Genomic DNA, 21743 nt, shown 5'->3' with positions numbered 1-21743 from the left:
CACCAGTTTCCTCTCTATATTTAAAAATCTGTTTTTTGTCTCCTTTTTTCTTTCTTCATTTGGGTTTTTTTCACATTTTTTAAGTTTTCAATTTTAATTCCACTATAGTTAATACACAGTATTATATTAGTTTCAGGTGTACAACATAGTGATTCAACAACTGTATAAACTACTCAGTGTTCATCACGATAAATGTAGTCTTTAATCCCCATCACCTATTTCACCCATCTGCCCTCTGGTAACCATCAGTTTGTTCTCTAGTGGTAAGAGTTTGTTTCTTGCTTTGTCTCTTTTTTTTTTTTTCCTTTGCTTATTTCTTTTTTGTTTTTTCCTTAACTTCCACATGAGTGAAATGATACGTTATTTGTATTTCTCTGACTTTTTTCACTTAGCATTACACCCTCTAGATTCACCCATGTTGTTGCCAATGAAAGATTTCATTCTTTTGTGTGACTAATATTCCTATTCATTTTTTACAGGAAATATAAGACAAATAAATTATAAAGGTGTTCAGCTAGACTACATGGGTTCAAATAATGGCTCTCCTACCTCAGTGACTTGGAACAGTACCTAATGCCTCAAAAGCATACGTAAGTATTTGCTTTTATTCTAATGAACCAAAGTGTATCTTTGATATAAATGTCAAGATCATTCATTCATTTTCTCGCCCATTTGACTAAACTTGAGAAAAACTCAAACACTCAGATTAATTTAAAACACCATTAGTTGACAATGTCAGACACCATAAAATTCCTTTTGCTGTAATAAATCTCAGCCATGAGTGCAACTATACCCACTTACATTCTAATTTACAAATTTCCAAGCACTTGCTAATATGTTGTACGTCAATGCAGAATTATAAATTCTCTAAGTCATATACATTTTAGAGTTACACACAATTTTGCCTCCTATAACAGCGAGATCTTCTGTCCTTTAGTTTTCTGCTTTACTGCTTATTAAAGTACTACAAAAGAGGCCACTTATTTATAAGTAAAATCAATTCTTTTGGATTATAAGATTATCACTTATTGAAGGAAAGTTTAACACATGTTTTTGACGTCTGAAACTTTTGTCCAATATTAAGTATTACTGACTGCTACATTAATAGTTTAATAAAAAGACTAGGAAATAAGTGGGTTTTTTTCATTGCCAATCCTTTCTTTTAATTATCTTATTGTATTTTAAAATCTAATTCCAGAGGGACAGGGATTTTTATGTTATTGTTCTTGAAATAGTTGTCATGTTTCTGTAACAGCTCTTACTCTCTATATCCACTGACAGACAGAAAGCTCAATGTTTATAATAGCAGTGCCCAGCACTGAGTAATTTTAATGATCAGGGTACAGGTTAAGCTAGAGATCTAAAAATAGGACTCAACACTGTAAAACAGTTGACAGTTCTTCAAAAATTAAGCATAGATACACAAAGGACCATAGCCAAATAGGACAAAATATAAATATGTTAGCCATAAAAGGTAAGAATAATTTACTTAGAAAGTGTAGGACTATTTCATTTAGAGTGATGTATTCAGTTGACAAACCACTGGAATCATAGGGAAGGAATCAGTGTCTAGAGTTTTACCCACATGCCAGAAATTCTCCTGATGCCTGGATGAATCAGATTGAAATTATCACTCATGAGATCCTTTGCAATTATAAAAGCACAACATTTTATTACTGTATGTACCATATAAAAAGCATTTATAATGTCTTATATCAGAGGTCAGGAGATTTTTTTCTGGAAGGGCCAGACAGTAAGTATTTTAACTTCTGTAAGATAGAAGATCTCTGTCACAATAACTTAACCCTGCCATTGTGGTATGAAAGCAGTCACAGGCAACACATAAATGAATGGGCACAGCTAAGTTTCAATAAAACTTTATTAACAATAGTAGGCAGTGGGCTTTAATTTGTCAATCCCTGTCTTATAAGTATCTATATGTTGTCCATATGACCCCTAATAGTCTATATGTTCTTGGAGAACTAAAAATATGTTTTACTTATAAGTCTCATCATCTTGCACAGAATTTAGTATAGTCCCTAGCAACAGAGTAACAACCAAATAAAGAACAATAATTATATTGATCAAAAATTAATTATAATTTAATTGATTATAATTATATATAAGGTCCACATCATATGCCTAGCTTGGTTGATAGGCAGATAAGCTAAAACCCACCTGTCATAAAGATAGAAATTCTAATCATAGAGATTCACCTATAATCAGGTGACAAATAGTAAAGAAAACGAATCTAAGAAGCAGTGATCTAGGATGATGCTGGAGTTGACAGAATGTGTCCCATATATATTCCCTCAAGCTATATCCACCCCTGTTAACATTTCTGTCCTAACCTCAAAGCTTATACTTTACACCTAAACTAGTTACTTTATTCTAATCAGATTTAATGCATATAAAAGAACATTCTCTTTGTAATATACTGCATCCCGAAATTTCCTCACATGGTTTTGTATTGTGTTGAATATCGAACATTCCCCTTCCTTTTGCTTTGACAACTTCTCAAATATCCCAAGGTATGCTCTGTAACTGCAGAATCTAAACATGCGGCCAGATATTTAGGTCAATTCATCTTTTTAAATGCATCAGTCTCTCTAATTCCTCAATCTATTGCATTGTTCCTAAGACTTTTCTGCAATCTCTCCCTCAAATCCTGGAAATCAGATGATCTGCCCCCTTGCTTGCTTCCCACTATTCATAAGTTATACTTTGGATTTAAAAGTGACCAGGAGTATTACAAACCACAATTTATACCCGACTTATACCCACAATCAATAAATATTTATTGTCCTAATTTGTTGATATGGAATGCAAATTAAGATTTCAATAATTTGGATTTTGCAATGACTCATCTTGCAAGCCCTTTTAGTTAGTACCATAAATTAAGTAGTCATAAACAATCACAGAAATTTTAAATTTGTAAGAGAATAAACTTTCCAAATAACTTAGTTGAATTTATTTCAATTGCTGCCTATACTGGGAACCAAGGAAAGGATTCATTTAAGAACATTTACAAGACAATCCTGTGTTAGTCTAAATTGAGTTCCTTTAATTTTTCTGTAACCATATTATTTCATTAAAATAAAACTGAATTATACATTAGAAGGGTTTCATTTAAAACATCACTGATTCAGACTTATTTTATTCCCTGAATATTATTTCATATATTAAACATAAAACATATATAAAGCACTGTAGCAAGGAATGTCAAAACCTTTTCCATTATAATGCTTCAGAAAAACCCATCCTATGATGACTTCAAAAATACTGCAAATCCATCACAAAGAACATTCAGAACATGGTTGTGACATGTTTACTTTTCAAAAGTAGTTATATGAAGACAGTGTGATTGACAGTTCCTCATCATTATATTTTTCTATTTTTTAATTTTTTTAAATGTTTATTTATTTTTGAAACAGAGTACAAGAGGAGGAGGAGGGGAAGAGAGAGAGAGGGAGACACAGAATTCAAAGCAGGCTCTGGGCTTTGTGATGACTGCTCAGAGCCTTGTCAGGCTCAAACCCATGAACCAAGAGATCATGACCTGAGCCAAAGTTGGATGCTTAACCAACTAAGCCACCCAGGTGCCCCCATCATTATATTTTTAAATATACAGCTAAAACTATCCAATTCAGTCTATATATCTTCTAATATATTTAGCAGACAACTATTGTGTTTTGGGGTTTTATTTATTGAAAGAGAGATTGAGAGAGAGAGAGAGAGAGAGAGAGAGAGAGAGAGAGAACACTAACGAACAGAAGCAGGAGAGGGGCAAAGAGAGTGAATCCCAAGCAGGCTCCACACAGCTAGCATGGAGCTCAAGAACTATGAGATCATGACCTGAGCTGAAACCAAGAGCTGGACACTTAACCAACTGAACCACCCAGGCACCCGTACTGTGTTTTTAAAAGGAGAGGTAAATTTTCATTATCCTCTATGGACTAGAAATTGTTTTAATATCAAAACAATGAGTAGTACTAAATACATCTTATTAAAATTTTCCATGATCTCAAAAGCTCCCTTGTAACATCCAGTTAATTTTAAGGTGATCTTTCCTACTTAATAGGTTAAAAGTTAAAATTTCACATGGAATCTTTCCTGTATCAACTAAGTAAGCCTTCATTTTCTACTCAAGGAAGAAGGGTAAGGTCATTCTACCACCAGCCATCCATAAATACATGATTCAAGAGCCTTATCATGGGCAAAACTATTGCTACACAAGACATATGCTCGGGACTAGCTCTGTCTAGCTATATGATACTAGGGTCACTTAAAAATCTTATCTCAGATTTCTGTATGTGAAATGAGATAGTGCTTACTCACAAAAGCTTTTAGAATGTCAAGGGCATTATGCATGTTCAAAAAGCATTTTAACCTTTTTCAAATTTTAACTTGCAGTGATCTCTAATAATTTCTTAACCCTCACAACAGAGGTACATGCTTGTCTCCATTTTCCTCATGGTACACTGAATCATTTGAATATATGCCATAGTAACATTCCAAACTGGGATATATTGGTAACTGTGCTCAAGAACATTACTTCAAATCCTAATATGTTTTCTAAAAAAAGATGTGTACCTTTAACTATTAGAAAAGTAATTAAACACCCTACAAGGACTGCAAATTGAGAATGCCAGCATTTCCCCCCTAAGTTTGTAATGTGGTAAAAGCATTAAGACACCCCCCTCATACACACGCACGCTGTCTGTCCCTATGATACTACCAGATATCCTGGATTCAGAATCTATAAAAGTAAATCCAAATCTAGTCTTCTAATAAATTTTAAGTCTGTTTAATTGTAAGTGTTAAATCACATTTACAAAGAGGGCTGATATATGAAATTGATGACTTAAATAACAGAAGCCATCACAAGACACGTTTAATAACATGACATTGTAAATATGAGTCTTCAAAATGCACTTTTCCAGATCTATTTCCAAATAAATATACCTAGAAATCCAGTAAAGTTTTAAGATGTTGGTGATGTAAAACATTTAAAAACAACTGACTTTAAACAACAGAAGCAAGGAGAGAAAACTAATCCTTGGGATGTTACGTTTTCCTCAAAATCTATTTGAACAGAGAAAGAATTGAACATCTACATCACTGTAATTTTTAATTTCAATACAAATCATATTTTAAATATCTAACGGCAAGAACATTTCAAAAAAAACCTAGGTATACTTTATACAGAGTTTATTTTCTTACAAACAAGAAACCATGTTCTATTTTAAAATTGGTAACTTCCAACAATTCTTAAAATCAAAACCTGAATCTTCCTTTCCTTGCCAAAATAATAAATATAACAAAAGTCCAAACATAATTTAACTTAAATTATATTTAAACATATTAAAACATTAAACAAAGATTTTCAGGATTTTTTACCTGCTTTTTCAGAAATTCTTTTAATCTTCTCCAAATACATCATTTGCAATATCAATTTTACCAATTTAGCATTTTTAATTATAAAATTCCTGAGAAAGTAAACACAATAACTGTGAAGAGGCTATTAGTCTAAAATGTATGATCTAATAATAACTATTTTAAACCTGAAACTCTCTTAGGAACGTTAGTAGAGTAAATGTTTTAAAGCTGTATTTTACAGTCTATACATTAACAACTATTTGTGCCAGTGTAACCTCAGACAAGGGGTTATCTCTTGCATTCATTGCATTGGTCTACACTGCATTCAAAGATACATTTTGAATCTTAAAGAACAGGCTATATAACTTTGTGTTTGTTTACAGGCCTCCCAGCCCAGTTAATACCACCACTTTAAATTTATAAAGAAAGTATGTTTGGGCACTTTTAACTGGCAACAACCTTACTTACACTTGCCTAAATAGAAAACAAAATAAATTAATTGCAGTCTAATTTCTAAAATCAAATATGCATGTGATTTCTCTTGCATAAAGTAGCATTTTGATAAGTTTTAGAATTCTAGAAAATATTTCCATTCAATAAATTCTACCACTATGCTCTATGTTTCTTGATATTTATCATCGAGAAATTTTAGAAATGAAAAATCTCAAAGATTCATCTGGTCCCATTCACTACAGTGAAAGTGCTGATATCACATACGACTTTCATGTTAATATCTATCAGACATAACAGACTCCTAATGAATATATTACTCTGATTTTTGGTATTACTCTGATTCCCTTCATGGGGAATCATAAATAAAAACAGAATAGAAATTACCATTAAAAAATTATACTGAACACCAAGTAATGTATAGAATTACTGAATCACACATTGTACACCTGGAACTAATATAACACTGCATGTTAAGTATACTAGAATTAAAAAAAGAAATTTAAGTTATATATATGATCTTTGAAGATGGGGAATTGGAAAAGTAGACTCTTGTGTATCTGTGAGATGTAGTTAACACATCAGTTGAACCCTATTTCCCTAATATAGGATCATTCTTCTGATATTTAAAGATCTGAAAAATGTTAAAAGGTGTCATCACTGGTGCATTAAAAACCCTATAGTCACTGAGATCCCTTTCAGATGCAGCAAATAACACTTCAAACTGATTGTGTTGAAGCCAAAATAAGTCAAGAATATCTAATGTTGCAATTTCTCTGAAATTTTTTTCTGAAATAAATATTATAGGAATCAAAAACTATATAGACTATCTACAAAGAAGTAGAAAGACATATTCCATGCTCATGGATTGGAAGCACAAATATTGTTCAAATGTCTATACCACCCAAAGCAATATATACATTTAATGTGGTCCCTATCAAAATACCAACAGCATTTTTCACAGAACAAGAAAAAAATTCTAAATTTTGTATGGAAACACAAAAGATCCTGAGTAGCCAAAGCAACCTTGAGAAAGAAAAGCAAAGCTGGAGGCATCATAATTCCAGACTTCATACAATGCTGTGGTAAACAAAACAGTATGGTATGGGCACAAAAATAGACACATAAATCAACAGAACAGAATAGAAAACCTAGAAATGAACCCACAATTATGTGGTCAATTAATCTTTGACAAACCAGGAAAGAATATCCAATGGGAAAAAGACAGTCTCTTCAACAAATCGTGTTGGGAAAACTGGACAGCAACATGAAAAAGAATGAAACTGGACTTCATTACGCCATACACAAAAATAAATTCAAAATGGATGAGAGGCCTACAAGTGAGACCTGAAACCATAAAAATCCTACAAAAGAACACAGGCAGTAATTTCTCTGACATTGGCCATAGCAACTTTTTCTAGATAGGTCCCTGAGGCAATGGAAATAAAAGCAAAAATAAAGTATTTATACTACATCAAAACAAAAATTTCTACACAGCAAGGTAACAATCAAAAAAACTAAAAGACAACCTGGAATGGAAGAAGATATTTGCAAATGACATATCTGATAAAGGGTGGGTATCCAAAATATATAAAGAACTGATAAAATACCCAGTAAACAAATAATCCAATTACAAATGGGCAGATGACATGAACAGATATTTCTCCAAAGACATCCAGATGAACAATAGACACATGAGAAGATGTTTTCATCATTTACCATCAGGAAAATGCAAATCAAAACTATAGTGATACCACGCCACACCTGTCAGAATGGCTAAAATCAACAACATATGAAACAAAAGGTGTTGGTGAGGATGCTGGGAAAAAAAGTAACACTCATACTGTTGATGGGAATGTAAACTGGTGCAGCCACTGTGGACATCAGTATGGAAGTTCCTCAAAAAGTTAAAAATAGAACTACCCTATTTACCCAAAGGATACAAAAACACTAATTCAAAGGGATACATGCACCTCTATGTTTATAGCTGCATTACTTACAATAGCCAAGATATGGAAGCAGTCCAAGTATCCATCGATTGACAAATGGATAAAGAAGATGTGATATATACACACAATGGAATATTATTCAACCATAAAAAAGAATGTGATCTTGTCATTTGCAATGACACGGATGGAGCTAGAGAGTATAATGTTAAGCAAAGTAAGTCAGAAACATGACTGGATAATGTTACTTGTAGAATCAACAAGCACTGTTTTGTGAAACGTCAAAATATTGCTTAGTCATCATTCTCTCTTTTTTTTTGAGTTCATTTATTTATTGACAGAGACAGAGAAAGGGGGGGGGGAGGGGGGAGAGAATCCCAGACAGAATCTGCACTGTCAGTGCACAGCCGAACATGGGACTTGATCTCATAAACTGTGAGATCATGACCTGAGCTGAAATCAAGAGTCAAACACAACCCAATGAGCCACCTAGGCACCCTCAGCATTCTTGCTTTTTTCAGCATCCTTTTTAATAAAACAATTTTGTTTTTCTGAGTACAAAGGAAGTAAATGCTCATTTCTAAAAACAAATTAAACAGAATATTAATAAAGAAGACCCAATGCCATCACTATTAATATTCTAAAACACAACCATTTATACTATTAAACAAAGTTATGAATATTTTAAATTGCAGAGCAAAACGAGCACTGGATAAAACTCATTTACGAGAAACACTCAAAAGGGAATCTGGTTGTTTTCTTTTTCTTTTCTAGTCACTTCATTTTCTTCTATGTCTATACATACATTTGGTTGGAGAGTATGCCACTTTCTACATATTCTTCTTAATCCAAAAATAAAGTTTTGTTCGGGGAGAAGAGCGCTTGTTGGAACGTACACATCAGAGTATCACATCAGCTCAGTAACCTAAGCTTCTGTGCATTGTGATGGCTCTACCTGAACATGTTATATTAGCAAATTCCCCACACCTTAATCTCCTTTATTTATCACATGCTTGTATCTTTTCCATACCTAATGATTAGCTTCCAGAGTGGAGAGAGACAGAGGACAGTCCTTCAAGGCAACAACTGCATTTACTTCTAAACTCATAAATTAGTGCCATATGTAGAATGAAACCTGTTGGCTAATCTTTGTTTCTTCCAGGTAACCTGTATATAACAAAACACCCTAAATTCCATTTTAGTAAGTGAAGAAAATTAAAATGTAAAGACAAATGGCAAAACATTCCTGAACAATCCTTTCTTACTATTGCCAACCTGACAAAAGAAAAATGTTTAAGCGTATTTTATGCAATAAATAATGTAAGGTAAATTAATCTCAGAATCATCCCAACAACTGCTTGCTGGTTATACTTAATGTCAAATGATGTCTTCATGAATAATCATTCCTGGAAAAGGAGCTTTCAAAAATTATGGAAGTTTTCTATATTTAAAAACATCTGAGTTTAAGCCAAAATCTGAGTTTAAACAGATATGAAAAAAAATGCCGTTTTAGGAAACTCTTATACTCAATGGATTAATTCTGTTGTAAAATGTAATCTTCTTAGATTTTAATTAGTGATCTCGAAATTATGGTAGCAATGAATATGGCAGCCACAAAGATAATGAAACAGGAGCTACCACATTCTGAACGTGTTCTATGTGCCAAGAGCCATGCAGAGCACAAAGGCTACAATAGCTTGTTTAGTCCTCAAATCTAGCCCAACAGGAAGGTACAAGTCCCTGGGTTTTGCTGAGGAGAAAACTGAGGACTTGGAACATTCAGTACTACTAGGGATAAACAGCCTCTGAAGGCCAGGATTTCAGTCCAGATTTCATACCCTAGTAGGTTATAAAGACTTCCAATACTACGTAACTTCAGAAACGGCTCCAGAGACAATCGAACCCTTAGTAACAGACTCTGGCATTATTGTTTCGCTGTCACTTATAACCAAATTGAATAATTACCACAGAATACAATATAATGATGAGAATAATGGTTATGCTTTCCATTCTTCAAACATATTAATTTTAAAAAGACAGAGTAGTTTCAAAATAAGTATTATTATATAAACACACATTAAAATAGGTCAAAAGGAAGTTACAAGGCTTGCCTGAGAGTTGCGCATGAAACATTATAATAAATGAAAAATCTAAACCTAGTACTTGCCTTATAGGCTCCCCTTGCTTTTCCAGGATATGAAACCTTGACTGAACTCCTGGCCTTCAGAGGCTGTTTATCCCTAGGTAAGACACTGAATGTTCCAAGTCCTCAGTTTTCTCCTCAGTAAAACCCAGGGACTTGTACCTTCCTGTTGGGCTAGATTTGAGGACTAAACAAGCTAATGTAGCCTATGTGCTCTGCATGGCTCTTGGTACATAGAACATGTTCAGAATGTGGTAAACCTTCTCCACTCACCTGCCTGAAAATATTTTCTTCAACAGGAAATTCACACAGATCTGAAGAAACTATTCAACAAAAACTTAACAAAAATGAATAAAGGCAATGCCAAGGAAATGCTATGCCCCAAGGTTTCAGTTTGATTACAGACTAAACTAGCAAGTTTGGGCTTACGAGATTGCTGTTTTAATAAAATATGTTTGTAAGATCAAGGAAAAAGATATCACAAGGTATGGAAGGGACTACGGCAAAATGTTTAGGTGAAGAAAAAGAATAAAACTCAGAGAAATTTGTAAGGAAAAGGTACAGACAGAGGTACAAAGGTGTGAAGGCTTTTGAGGAAAGAAAACAAAAAACAAAACAAAACAAAACAAAACAATAACCCAGAAAAGCAGTGAAGCAGAGTGGTTAAGTATGTAGGCTTTGGCTCTAACCCAGCTAAATATGAATGAACCTGTGGGGAGGAAATGAGTGACCTTGCGTCCATCACCCTTCTTTAGTTTCCTGTCTCTAGGATAAGAATAAGAACAGTATCTATCTGAAAGGGGTGTAGTGAGGATTAAAAGTCAAAATATATATAAAACTTAACACAGTGTTGGGGTGCCTGGGTGGCTCAGTCAGTTGAGTGTCTGAATTCAGCTCTGGTCATGATCTCAAGGTTTGTGAGTTCAAGCCCCATGTTGGGCTCTGCGTTGACAGCTCAGAGCCTGGAGCCTGCTTTGGATTCTGTGTTTCTCTCTCTCTCTCTGCCTCTCCCCTGCTCATGCTCTGTCTGTCTCTCTCTCAAAATAAACAAACATTTTTTTAAAATTAAAAAAAAACTTAACATAGTGTTTAAAACTTGACACATAATTGTTGTTACTAATTATCATGAGGAAAAGCCAGAAGAGGAAAATGCAATAAATGCAGCCTCAAGTTTTCTCTACAGAATATCTACTGTAGAATATCTCTACAGAATATCTACAGGATACAGAATATCCTTTCGAGCTATATTTATTTACACACCAAACTAAAGGAATCAAAATCTGATTCCCAAATAATACATATAATGTTGAATATTCTATTTGTGACAGCTGAAAAGTTAGTAGTATTATGCTTTCTTGAAATCTGTTTTTCCTTTAACTGGTCTGAACTTAAAAGGTTCATTTTGAATATCCAAAATGCCACTGGCAAACACAGGGCAAGAAATAATATAAACAACCCAAACCACAGAAATGTGAAACAATTAAATTTTGATTCTAAGTGAGTGTTTTTATGAAACTGAAACAAAGTCTGATTTTGATACGTAGAATACTATTTTATTCTTTATTTTAAACCTTTCTTACATGTTTAAAAATATACACGGGTTCAAAACAACCTCAATAAAATGATGACATTTCTACTAACGGACCTCTGAAGTCAAACCACTCGTGTGCAAACACACTAGGCTTCCAATTTGAAGTCATAGGCACATTTCATTAAATGCATTTCATAAAACAAATAAATCAAAATGCTGAGAAGAAAAATACTCAGTAGTCTGATATAAACTTTAAAATATCTGTCAGGCAGGAAACTTATAGTAAAAAAGTAAGATTTAGATGTTTTACCACTCACACCTGCTTCACTACTGATTCCCCCAAATGCCATTTTGCTACATCTAAACCCCTGGCAATTTATTATACAATTCCACGTAGCACACTAAAAAATAAGTTAATTTAATCTCTGCGTATGAAAACAGATTACAAAAGGAAATACTGACAGCTCTTACCTGTATTTGATAATTAAGTATATCGTATTCTCAGCAGTACTAAGAATGCAGCTTGATCTAATATAAATATCTAATAACAACTACACAAAAGTATTTTTCTCTTTAAAGTTTTTGTATATTTTTTCCAATGTTGATGAGTTAAGCAACATTGATCTATGTATTGTGCTAAGAAAACATTAGGCACAGATCACATAATATAATTTACATTTTCTTTGTTGTAAAAAATATAGTATATGCAAATGCATATCACACAAATGATTGGTGGACGCAACACTAAGCTTTGTAGACCTAACACAAAAAGGTTAATATTTTCTACTGGATTGCGGGGAGGACACGCTGTGTGGCTTGAAGAGCAATACCTTACTTCTGGGTGAATACTCTGAAATCTCCATTAGAATTATTTGTGGATTTCCTTAAAGAAAAACAAAGCTTTATTATAGCAAAAAAAGACACTACTTTGGGCACACGAGCTAATTGGAAAGGAACCAGATAAAAATGTATACAAAAGCTATTAAAAATATTTAACACAACATCTCAAAGAACCTTTGTTGGAAGGAATAGATTATTTAAGATTATGATTGCTTTGTATAGTAGATTCTTTCATTAGCTAAGACACTTTTGGGTTAAGGTACCAAAGGATGCAGATCAAGAACAATGGAGAAAAAAATAGCAGGCTGTTAGAAAGGGGGTGGGGGTGGGTACACATAATTTTACCCAGAAGAAACAAAAGTACTGTTTCTTTTTGTTTATAGCAAATAATTTGCACTGCGGACATTATAAAAACACAAGCAAAAGGGTTATGTGGCAGGTAATAAAATACAATGCTTACTATGCATCCTTCATAGAGAGACAACTTATGGGTTGCAGATTAGTACATTTAAGAGTATACTTTGATGCAAAAAATTGCACTTTGCCACATATATTATATGTAGCATTTAAAGGGCAATTTATGTAAGTCATTTCCACAAACACAAAGAAAGTGAGACAGACAGACAGAATGAGAGGCAAAGACAGAGGAGAGAGCTCAGTCAGAGAGGACAGAGATGCCGAGGGGCTTTGCTCATGTCCTGTGGAAGCTCTGAGATACTTTTTTCAATAATTTTTTCATCTTCAGTGCTTAATTTTGCTATTACTGTACATTTATACTCACATACTAAAGTTATCTCATGAGATTACCCTCTATACATTCTTTTCTCTAGCTCCCCCTCCCCCACCACTGTGGAAAAAGAGAAGGAAAAAAAAAAGAAATCTTTAGTCCCTTCATCTCATAGTCAACTATTCAAGTAAATATTTCTCTAGTGGCAAACTTCCAGAGGAATTATTTAGATATTCTAGAAGAATCAAGAACACAATCCAAAACCCCTGTCAGATTACACTGGATTTACTGTATAGTTCTCTTCAAATGGAGCAGGAATTAGCCCGTTTCCTAGGTTTGGGGTCTCGTGCTTCCTGATCCTTCTCACACAGACAAGATGTGCACATCGTCTTGGACAGTCTTCGGAGGCCTAGCCGGAAAACACTGTTGGAAAGGCTGTATATTACACAGTTACAAAAACTATTACTTATAGCAAGCCAGGTTGTTAGGAAGGACAGTGTTGGATTGTCTAAGACCCGGGAGCTTTCCAGAAGGAAGTAAATTATATAAGGGAGCCACAGCATGTAAAACACACTGGTTATCCGAAACAAAACCATGGCGTAGCGACGGTCGGGGCTGTGTCCGGTCTCTCCAGAGGCATCCACCTCATGGCTAGGAAATCGGGCCCTCCGGTCATTTATCTCTTTGGTGTGCTGACGGCAAATTTTGAAAATGTGGAAGTAAGTGAAGCAGACCACAAAGGCAGCAGGAGCATAAAGTAAACAAACAATAAAGCCAGTAAAATAGGCACTGGTGAGCCAAGAGGTGGCACACCATTCAAAAATGTCACCATGGTACCCAGGTTTCCCCCAGCCAAAAAAGGAAGGCAAGAAAATGAGGCAAGAGTAGATCCAGATTAAAATAATGCAAATTCTCAGGCGACAAGGAGTGACCAGTTGATTGTAGGAAAGAGGCTTGGTAATTGCAAGATAGCGATCCACGCTTATGCAAGCAAGACATGCCATAGAAACGCTTTTTAGAACCGAGATGATATATCCAAAAACCTGGCAAGTCAATGACTCATGGATACCTGTGGAGTAGTGAAGAAGTGAGAGAGTAGGAACCAAGCAGCTAACTCCAACGAAAAGATCAGCATATGCCATTGTCTGAATAAAATAGCTGGTAGTGTAATGGTGTAAGAGTGGAGCACAGTGAAAGACAAAGATGACCGTTAAATTCCCAGCAATGATTAGAAATGTCAGCAAGACAATAACAACGGTCTCAAAGATGCACACATCCACCGCACTGTAGTAGCCAAATCCAAGTGGGCAGGAGTGACGTTCGGACACATTCACAATGCCACTGCTCATGTTCAGGATGCTCCATTCAGTCCACCTGGATTCATTCATGGCTTGGAATTAAGAGAACATGTAGCCTTGACTCCAGCAAGCAGGTGCCCTGTCCAGCATGTGTTAAACTCTACACATGAGTGTCTCGGGATCAGCTTCGGTAGACAGTGGCAGTGCTTCTGTCACAGCCGAGCATCCCAGAGAGTACTCAAGCCTCTTCATCAGTCTCAGTGCAGCAGTGACACATCTCAACTTTGGGAGGGGGAGAAAGGGAAGTAAGCTAGAAAGGAGGTGAAAAAAGGTCACTGATTAGCTTCCTCTGGTGCTCTCTCCAACAACTTTTTGAAGACACAAGGCACTTCTAGAGAAAATGGATATTTTATTACCTTTCACCATGAAAAATTAAATCTGTAAAAAGAAAAAAAAATCAATTGCCAAGGGAAGAAAAGAGTTTGTGAGCTGTTTGGGCTCATCAGAAAGGTAGTTTCTTAGGGATCAACTAGAAATAATGAGGGGAAAAAAGTCTTAAATTGTCTCAGGCTTCTTACTTCATCTGTCATGAGAAGTGGATTCATATTTTACGGTTTTAAATAATTAAGATCTAAGATCTAGTTGCAAATCTAAGAAAAAGTTCATTGCGGCAAAGAGTGCCTTTGGGCTCAGTTCAGGGTTCGATGCTGGTGGATGAACTTTATGATCTATTTCTCATTTCTCAAAAAAGCTAAATCCCCACACACACATACACACAAGGTTAATTCTAAAAGACTCGGGTCTACTTGGGCACAAAGGAGCAGAATAGGGGCAACAGACTCCAGACTGCCCTATAACTCTCATGAGTAAACAAAAGCATATTTCCAGTAGTGAAGATAATGTGCAATGGGTTAACACGTGACAAGATATGATAAACTGTAAAGTTTTAATTCTGCATGCAATTTTTTAAGCATTCGGATGAAAACAGTTTTAGTCCATTACAATTACCGGTTCTACATGTAATTTGTATGTTCTCCTTTTCAAAGGGAAAATAAATGTTATTAATTTCAGCATCAATAATTGAAAATAACTTTCATTATCTGATATGCTACCTTCCTTATAACGGAATAATAGATTCACAGCTCAAAGTTATTTCTCACCTTTGCAACCACACCTATATCTCACGTATATATGAAATTTAAACAATAGAAACTTTCCTATGCACTCTGAGCTTATTTGACTAGAAACGCTGCCATTATTTCTTACTTAGGTATTTCTAGTAGGCTTCATAGTCTGTTTCTATTCTACTTTCATCAGAGGATTAACACATTAAATCATTACTTCGACTAAATCTTCTGAAAGTGGAAAATTACCTTGTTTGCTATACTTGCAGTTATACAGCAGCCATATGTTATGAAAATGCCTCTTCTATTTCTGTTTTCTATTTTGAACAAGTGCTCGATTAGTACAGGGGTCATTAGGTAGGTTATAAGATGGTCTTATTTTAAAATACCTCTAAAGCATCAAGATGAGTTTAAATCCTAGAGTTTGAAATACTGAAAGGCTTGCAGGATAGAATCCATCCAAGAGGCTTCCAAGGTCATTCTGTTATCAGGTTAACATTTATCAAAAATCTTTTTAAAAGTACAGGTATTTCAGAGAGTTTCTTGTCAGTCTTTGTTGTCATACCTCTTGAAGAAATAACATGCATTAGAGATAAAAACGTTTCCTTCAGGAACAAAGCAGCAGCTTAACAGAAAGCATTCTTCTGAAAGTTATTTTCTCGTGCACCACCAAGTCATTTAGGGAAGTCCTTCTTTTATAACAGCCACAGAATATTCCTCCTTGCACATTCCTAGTTTCACTTATCACAAAATAGTTCTCTTCTTACGGGAATAAGGCAATGCTTCTCACCTACATTCACTCTTATCAGCTGCTAGGCTGGGCTGCTTGATTCAGAAGTCCGATTTACTGTGATGCAGTTACCAGGATGCTGTCGCTATATTCTTCACAATCTCTCAGTATCACTGCCTCCACCTGAGCCGGAGCCCTGCTCCTCTCCTCCTCATCCTGAGCTGATGCAGAAGAACTCACCACCATCAGAAAGGTGACTCGGTCCTCCTGCCCCAATCAACAGCACAGCCAATGGCTACTGCAGCTGAAACTGTCACTAGGTAACAGTTGCCAGGCACATGCAGGCTTATAGACTTACTCGGCAAGCTCTGATCAAGATTGACAAAAGAAGACAATGGAACTGACCGATCCTTATAACATATTAATGGCATGTATGAATCTCTAGAGATAGTCTCCTTATAGCATTTATAAAGATTAATTCCTATGGACCAGACAGTAAGAAACAAACAAAACAAAAACAAAAAACAAACAAACAAAAAAAACCAAAAAAACACTGGGATACACCTTTAAACCCTGTAGAGAAACTACCACAAGGTACTATGACACTAAAAAGTCAGCAGTAATCTAATGCTCACTGGCAGAAAAAAACGTATTAATTATTAAAAATCAGCTAAGACTTCGTGAACTCAAGTGATATAGCTACTATTTTTACTCCCTAAAATATAGGTATGTTTTGATTAACAGAAGTTAAGTCATTTAATAATCTCTCCAATCCCTGCCACACCCACACTAAATTGCTGAATCCGATGTATTTAAGTGTATAAACAGAGCATTGGAACTAACACCTCTATGCTAACATCTATTTGGGGAAATATTTAAGGTCAAATGTGAACTCTGAAAAGTAGGCATTAGAAATAAGTAGAATGATTGTTTACTCCACTTATTATCCTAATATGAAAAACACTCAAGAGTCAAAGAACTGTCATACCGTGACTGAGCTACTCACACCCAAGTGAGAAGCAAGCAAATTAAGCTACTTTATTTGAGGGAGGTTAAAAACATTTCTACTTACTTTGACTTACTATAGGCAAACATTTTCTATTTTAAGCATATTTCTTATGGGATCAGCACTCTTCTTTAAAGTGACTTAGAACTAATTTACAAATTATTTCAGACTTAGATAAGGAAAATTAAGCTGAAAATGGAAGATAAACTAACATCTGTTGAGCACATTCTGTGTGCCAAGCATTATGCTAAGTGCTTTATATATTTCCTCTCTATAAAAACCTTAAGTCTTTATGGAGTAGGTACCCATCATTATCACTTTCCAAAGGAAGAAGACAGGTACTACAGAAGGTAAGCATAACTTGCTTCCGACAGTCATGAAACTAGCATTGTAACAGGTCAAAAGTGTCATTCCTAACACCATATTGATGAACCCCTCTCTCCTTCCCTTTCCTTTCCTTTCCACTGATGGCTGCCAGTAAGGTAATGTCTAAGAATAACGATTTTGGATTCCAAAAATGATTTCTAAAGAACAGAAAACCCTATTCTTTCCTCCATGTTGAACTGCCTTATAGGAATGAAGACCATATTATTGTCAAAAATCTCCAGGGGTTTAGGTGAAATACAGAAAGAATGGAAGCGCATTTCTCATTACCAGAATAATTCATAAAACAAGTTAGAATAACAATCATAGAATGAGTACCATGTTGAGGTTTGAAAGAAAATATTTAAATATACAATACAAAAGGCTAGAAAGTCCTATTTTACAAGGGAAGTAGTTTGACCTTTAGGGATACATAAAAGCATTAAAATCAAACAGGAATGGATTTAACTAATAGTCTCATTTACAATAATAATAAATATCCAAAATAAAAATTACATTTGATAAATATTCATGAATGTAGACAGGTCCCATACTCCATATTAAAAGGAGTTTAAGGGGCGCCTGGGTGGCTTGGTCGGTTGAGCGTCTGACTTCGGCTCAGGTCATGATCTCATGGTCTGTGAGTTCGAGCCCCACGTTGGGCTCTGTGCTGACAGCTCAGAGCCTGGAGCCTGTTTCAGATTCTGTGTCTCCCTCTCTCTCTGACCCTCCCCCGTTCATGCTCTGTCTCTCTCTGTCTCAAAAATAAATAAACATTAAAAAAAATTTAAAAAAAATAAAATAAAAGGAGTTTAATACTCAGCTTTACTATAAAACCATCAGAAAATAAAACACTATCAATTATTAAAGTTACCTATATATTACCAAAATCTAAATAAACCTTTTCCAAGGATAGGCTTTACATATTTTTAAAACAGTTTTGAATGTAATATTTCCAAAATTAGAGAAATGGCAAAATAATCTCATAGGGAAATTCAAATTCTAGATCGCTTTCATTTGATACATTTATTTCCCAAAACTAATCGCTGACAGGGATTTGAGTCTACGAATATTCTAAATAATCCGTAATTGTACACGCTTCCAAAGGCAAATAAATGATAATACAAGAGAGTTCAAGCAGAGCCTTTGATCCACTTTCTTCTTTCCTTCTACCAACTTCCAAAAAAAGCTTTAGCAGTTCTAACAAGATAATTTTCTTCTTTTTAGACATTGACTTGTTCTACTGGTCCCTCATTTTTCTCCCTTTCTATCCTTTTTTCTAATCTGATTATAATAGGAACTAATTTATAATGTGAAGCTTTAATAACAAAAAAGCATTAATGTCATATATTTACATAGCTCATTACATAAATCATTCTTTGTCTTTAATTAGGCATAACTCTCTTTATGTTAGGGGTCATTAGGTGTTTTATTATTGCCATTCTTACTGCAATCATTGTCAACCACCTCTCTCTCCTTTTAACTGATGAATGCTAGTTGGGAAATATCTAAGAGGAATTATTAGTTGGAATACTTCAGAATTACTTCTAACAGCTAAAACTATAGCTTTATGAGGTGACACATCACAGGTATTTGCATTTTTTTACTTATACCTTAAATTGTTTTATATATTCTTTTATATGAATCAATAGTTCATTATTAAACATCTAAGCATTTCAGGCAACTACTCAATAGGACCTAAATAGCAGAGTAAGAGAGAGACATCAGCATCAATGGTAAGTAAGATAAAAAGAAGGTGATGATTATCAAGGAGAACTATACAACCAATATAATATTGTAAAAAGTAAACATGTACAGAAAAGGGTTTTTTTTTTTTAACAATTTTAAAGGTACAAAAAAGGTGTATGCATTCAGAATTTATCTGTTTCTTCAAGTACTCCTCCCATCCATTAACTCTTCCCTATCTCGGCTGTCACTACCCTAAGCAAGCTCGCATCGTCTTGTGTGGGAGTGCATGTAGTGGCTTCCAGTGCAGTCCTCATGAGCTGCCTGTGGTCTCTCTTTAATCCATTATGCACAGACAGAATATTCTTTAAAAAATGCAAGCCAGATGATATCACTCCCCTTTTAAAATACTTCAGTGGTTTCACACTGCCCTTAGGATAAAGTCCCAGTAAGTCCTATAAAATCTGTTCTCCACATACCAATTCAATCTTACTTCTATGTTGTTTAGGATTAGCTAACCTGGTTCTACCGCCTCCTATTCTAACCATCCCCCTGTACTACATATATTTGCTATGTTGTCTACTGCCTCAGGACATTTGCACCTACTGCTTACTATGCCATCACACTTCTTTTAGTTAACACAGAAATAACCTTCAGATTTAATTCAAATACCACTTCCTCACAGACACCTTCCTTGAATTCCCAGATTAGACCAGATTCTATACCTATCATAATTTATAATGATCTATTTCATTCAATTTTGTCTTTCTGACTAGACTGCAAGCCCCATGAAGGGAGCAATACCTGTTTTGTTCGCATTATATCTTAAGTACCTACTTTACACTTTTGGGCATAAAATTGGAGCTAAACAAGTACGTGTTTAATAAGCTTTAATGTAAAGAACATAAAAATAGCTCAAAAAGTCTGCAAGACAAGAAACACTAATAACCAGTTTCTGTGAACCTCAGAATACACAAAGTTCCTTATAATCCCCCTTGAATGACATACAAGCTTCACAAGAAAGCTATAAAACATATAAGCAAATTTCAGAAGAAGAATTAGCCTAATAAATTCAAATTAAGGGCAATATTATTTATCTATACTTCTCCCTAAACCCAATTCAATATGAATATTTAACTAGTGCTTTGAAAAATCCTATCTAGCAAATGCTGCAAAATGCAGTACCAATATGTGTTAAATGTTCTATCAAAGCAATTTGGTCTAAATGTAAAAAAAAAAAAAAAAAAAAAAAGTAGCATATGTTACAATCCACTGATTTAGTGATCTCTCAAAAAGCGAGTTTAGGGGCGCCTGGGTGGCGCAGTCGGTTAAGCGTCCGACTTCAGCCAGGTCACGATCTCGCGGTCCGTGAGTTCGAGCCCCGCGTCAGGCTCTGGGCTGATGGCTCGGAGCCTGGAGCCTGTTTCCGATTCTGTGTCTCCCTCTCTCTCTGCCCCTCCCCCGTTCATGCTCTGTCTCTCTCTGTCCCAAAAATAAATAAAAAACGTTGAAAAAAAAAAAAAAAGCGAGTTTATATTATTAGCTTTATTTCATTAGGAGACAAGTTATTAACAATCACAAATATTTCACAGCTATCAAGTGAGTGCATTACAGAAGAAAACTTCCTCAATCTGATAAATCCTATAGCTAGAGTGATATTTAATGGTGAAGGAGTAAAAGCTTTCTTCTCAAGATAGAAAAAAAGGCAAAGATGTCTGCTCTCACCACTTCCATTCACTTTATACTGGAGGTCCCTGTCAGTAACAGGCAAGAAAAAAAAAATAGCTAAGCCATATAAGAAGACATAACTACACACATAAGAAACACTTCAAAAATCTACCCCAAAGACTATTAGAACTAATGAGTAAATCTTGTCCAAATACAAGGGCAATATACAAAAATCATTGAATTTCTGGATACTTGCAACAAACTACAGTAAATGAAATTTTAAAACAACAAACCATTTACAACAGCCCCCAAAAATAGAAAATATGGATAAATTTAAAACAAAAGATGTGTAAGACCTCTACCCTGAAAACTACAAAATTAAAAGGTCATAAGTAAATGGAGAGATATACTACCTTTATGGATTAGAAGACTCAACACTATTAATAAGAATGTTAGCTTTTCTCAAATTAATCTATGGATATATTGCTATTTGTTGATTCTAAGTGATTCTACAATTTTTATGTAAATAAAAAAGGACGTAGGGTAGCTAAAACAATCTTGTGAAAGGATCTTTTAAAAGTTGGAAGACTGGCACAAGGATAAACAAATAAATCACTAAAAAGAATACAGTCCAAAAATAAACTCACACTTACCAACTGAATCTTAACAGACTTTAAAACAAGTCAAGAGGAAAAGAATATTTTTTCAGTAAATGTTACTAGAAAAATTTGGATAATGAGAAAAATGAACTTAGACTCCTTCCTCATACCACGCACAAAAATATAGTTGAGATAATCAGATCTAAACATAAATATTAAAACTATAAATATATAGTTTCTAGAAGGAAACATC

At 34.7% G+C, this 21743-nt stretch overlaps 2 protein-coding genes across 8 annotated transcripts in view; both read right to left on the bottom strand.

Moving 5' to 3' along the window:
- The window catches only part of RABGAP1L (RAB GTPase activating protein 1 like), a 753436-nt gene that overhangs the window by 472078 nt on the left and 259615 nt on the right, over positions 1–21743 (bottom strand). The window lies entirely within an intron of this gene.
- GPR52 (G protein-coupled receptor 52) lies at positions 283–20510 on the bottom strand. Its single transcript, XM_060644906.3, has one exon. The coding sequence runs from the start codon at positions 14402–14404 to the stop codon at positions 13319–13321; it is 1086 nt and encodes a 361-aa protein (XP_060500889.1). The 5' UTR covers positions 14405–20510; the 3' UTR covers positions 283–13318.

The sequence above is a fragment of the Panthera onca genome, chromosome F1, assembly GCF_046562875.1.
Source record: "Panthera onca isolate mPanOnc1 chromosome F1, mPanOnc1 haplotype 2, whole genome shotgun sequence".
NCBI lineage: Eukaryota > Metazoa > Chordata > Mammalia > Carnivora > Felidae > Panthera > Panthera onca.
The sequence above is the reverse complement of the archived record's forward strand: the minus strand, read 5'-3'. Positions and strand labels throughout refer to the sequence as shown.

Excerpts from the sequence above, each read along its gene's own strand:
- GPR52 (XM_060644906.3), bottom strand. The coding sequence starts at position 14,404 with ATGAATGAATCCAGGTGGACTGAATGGAGCATCCTGAACATGAGCAGT.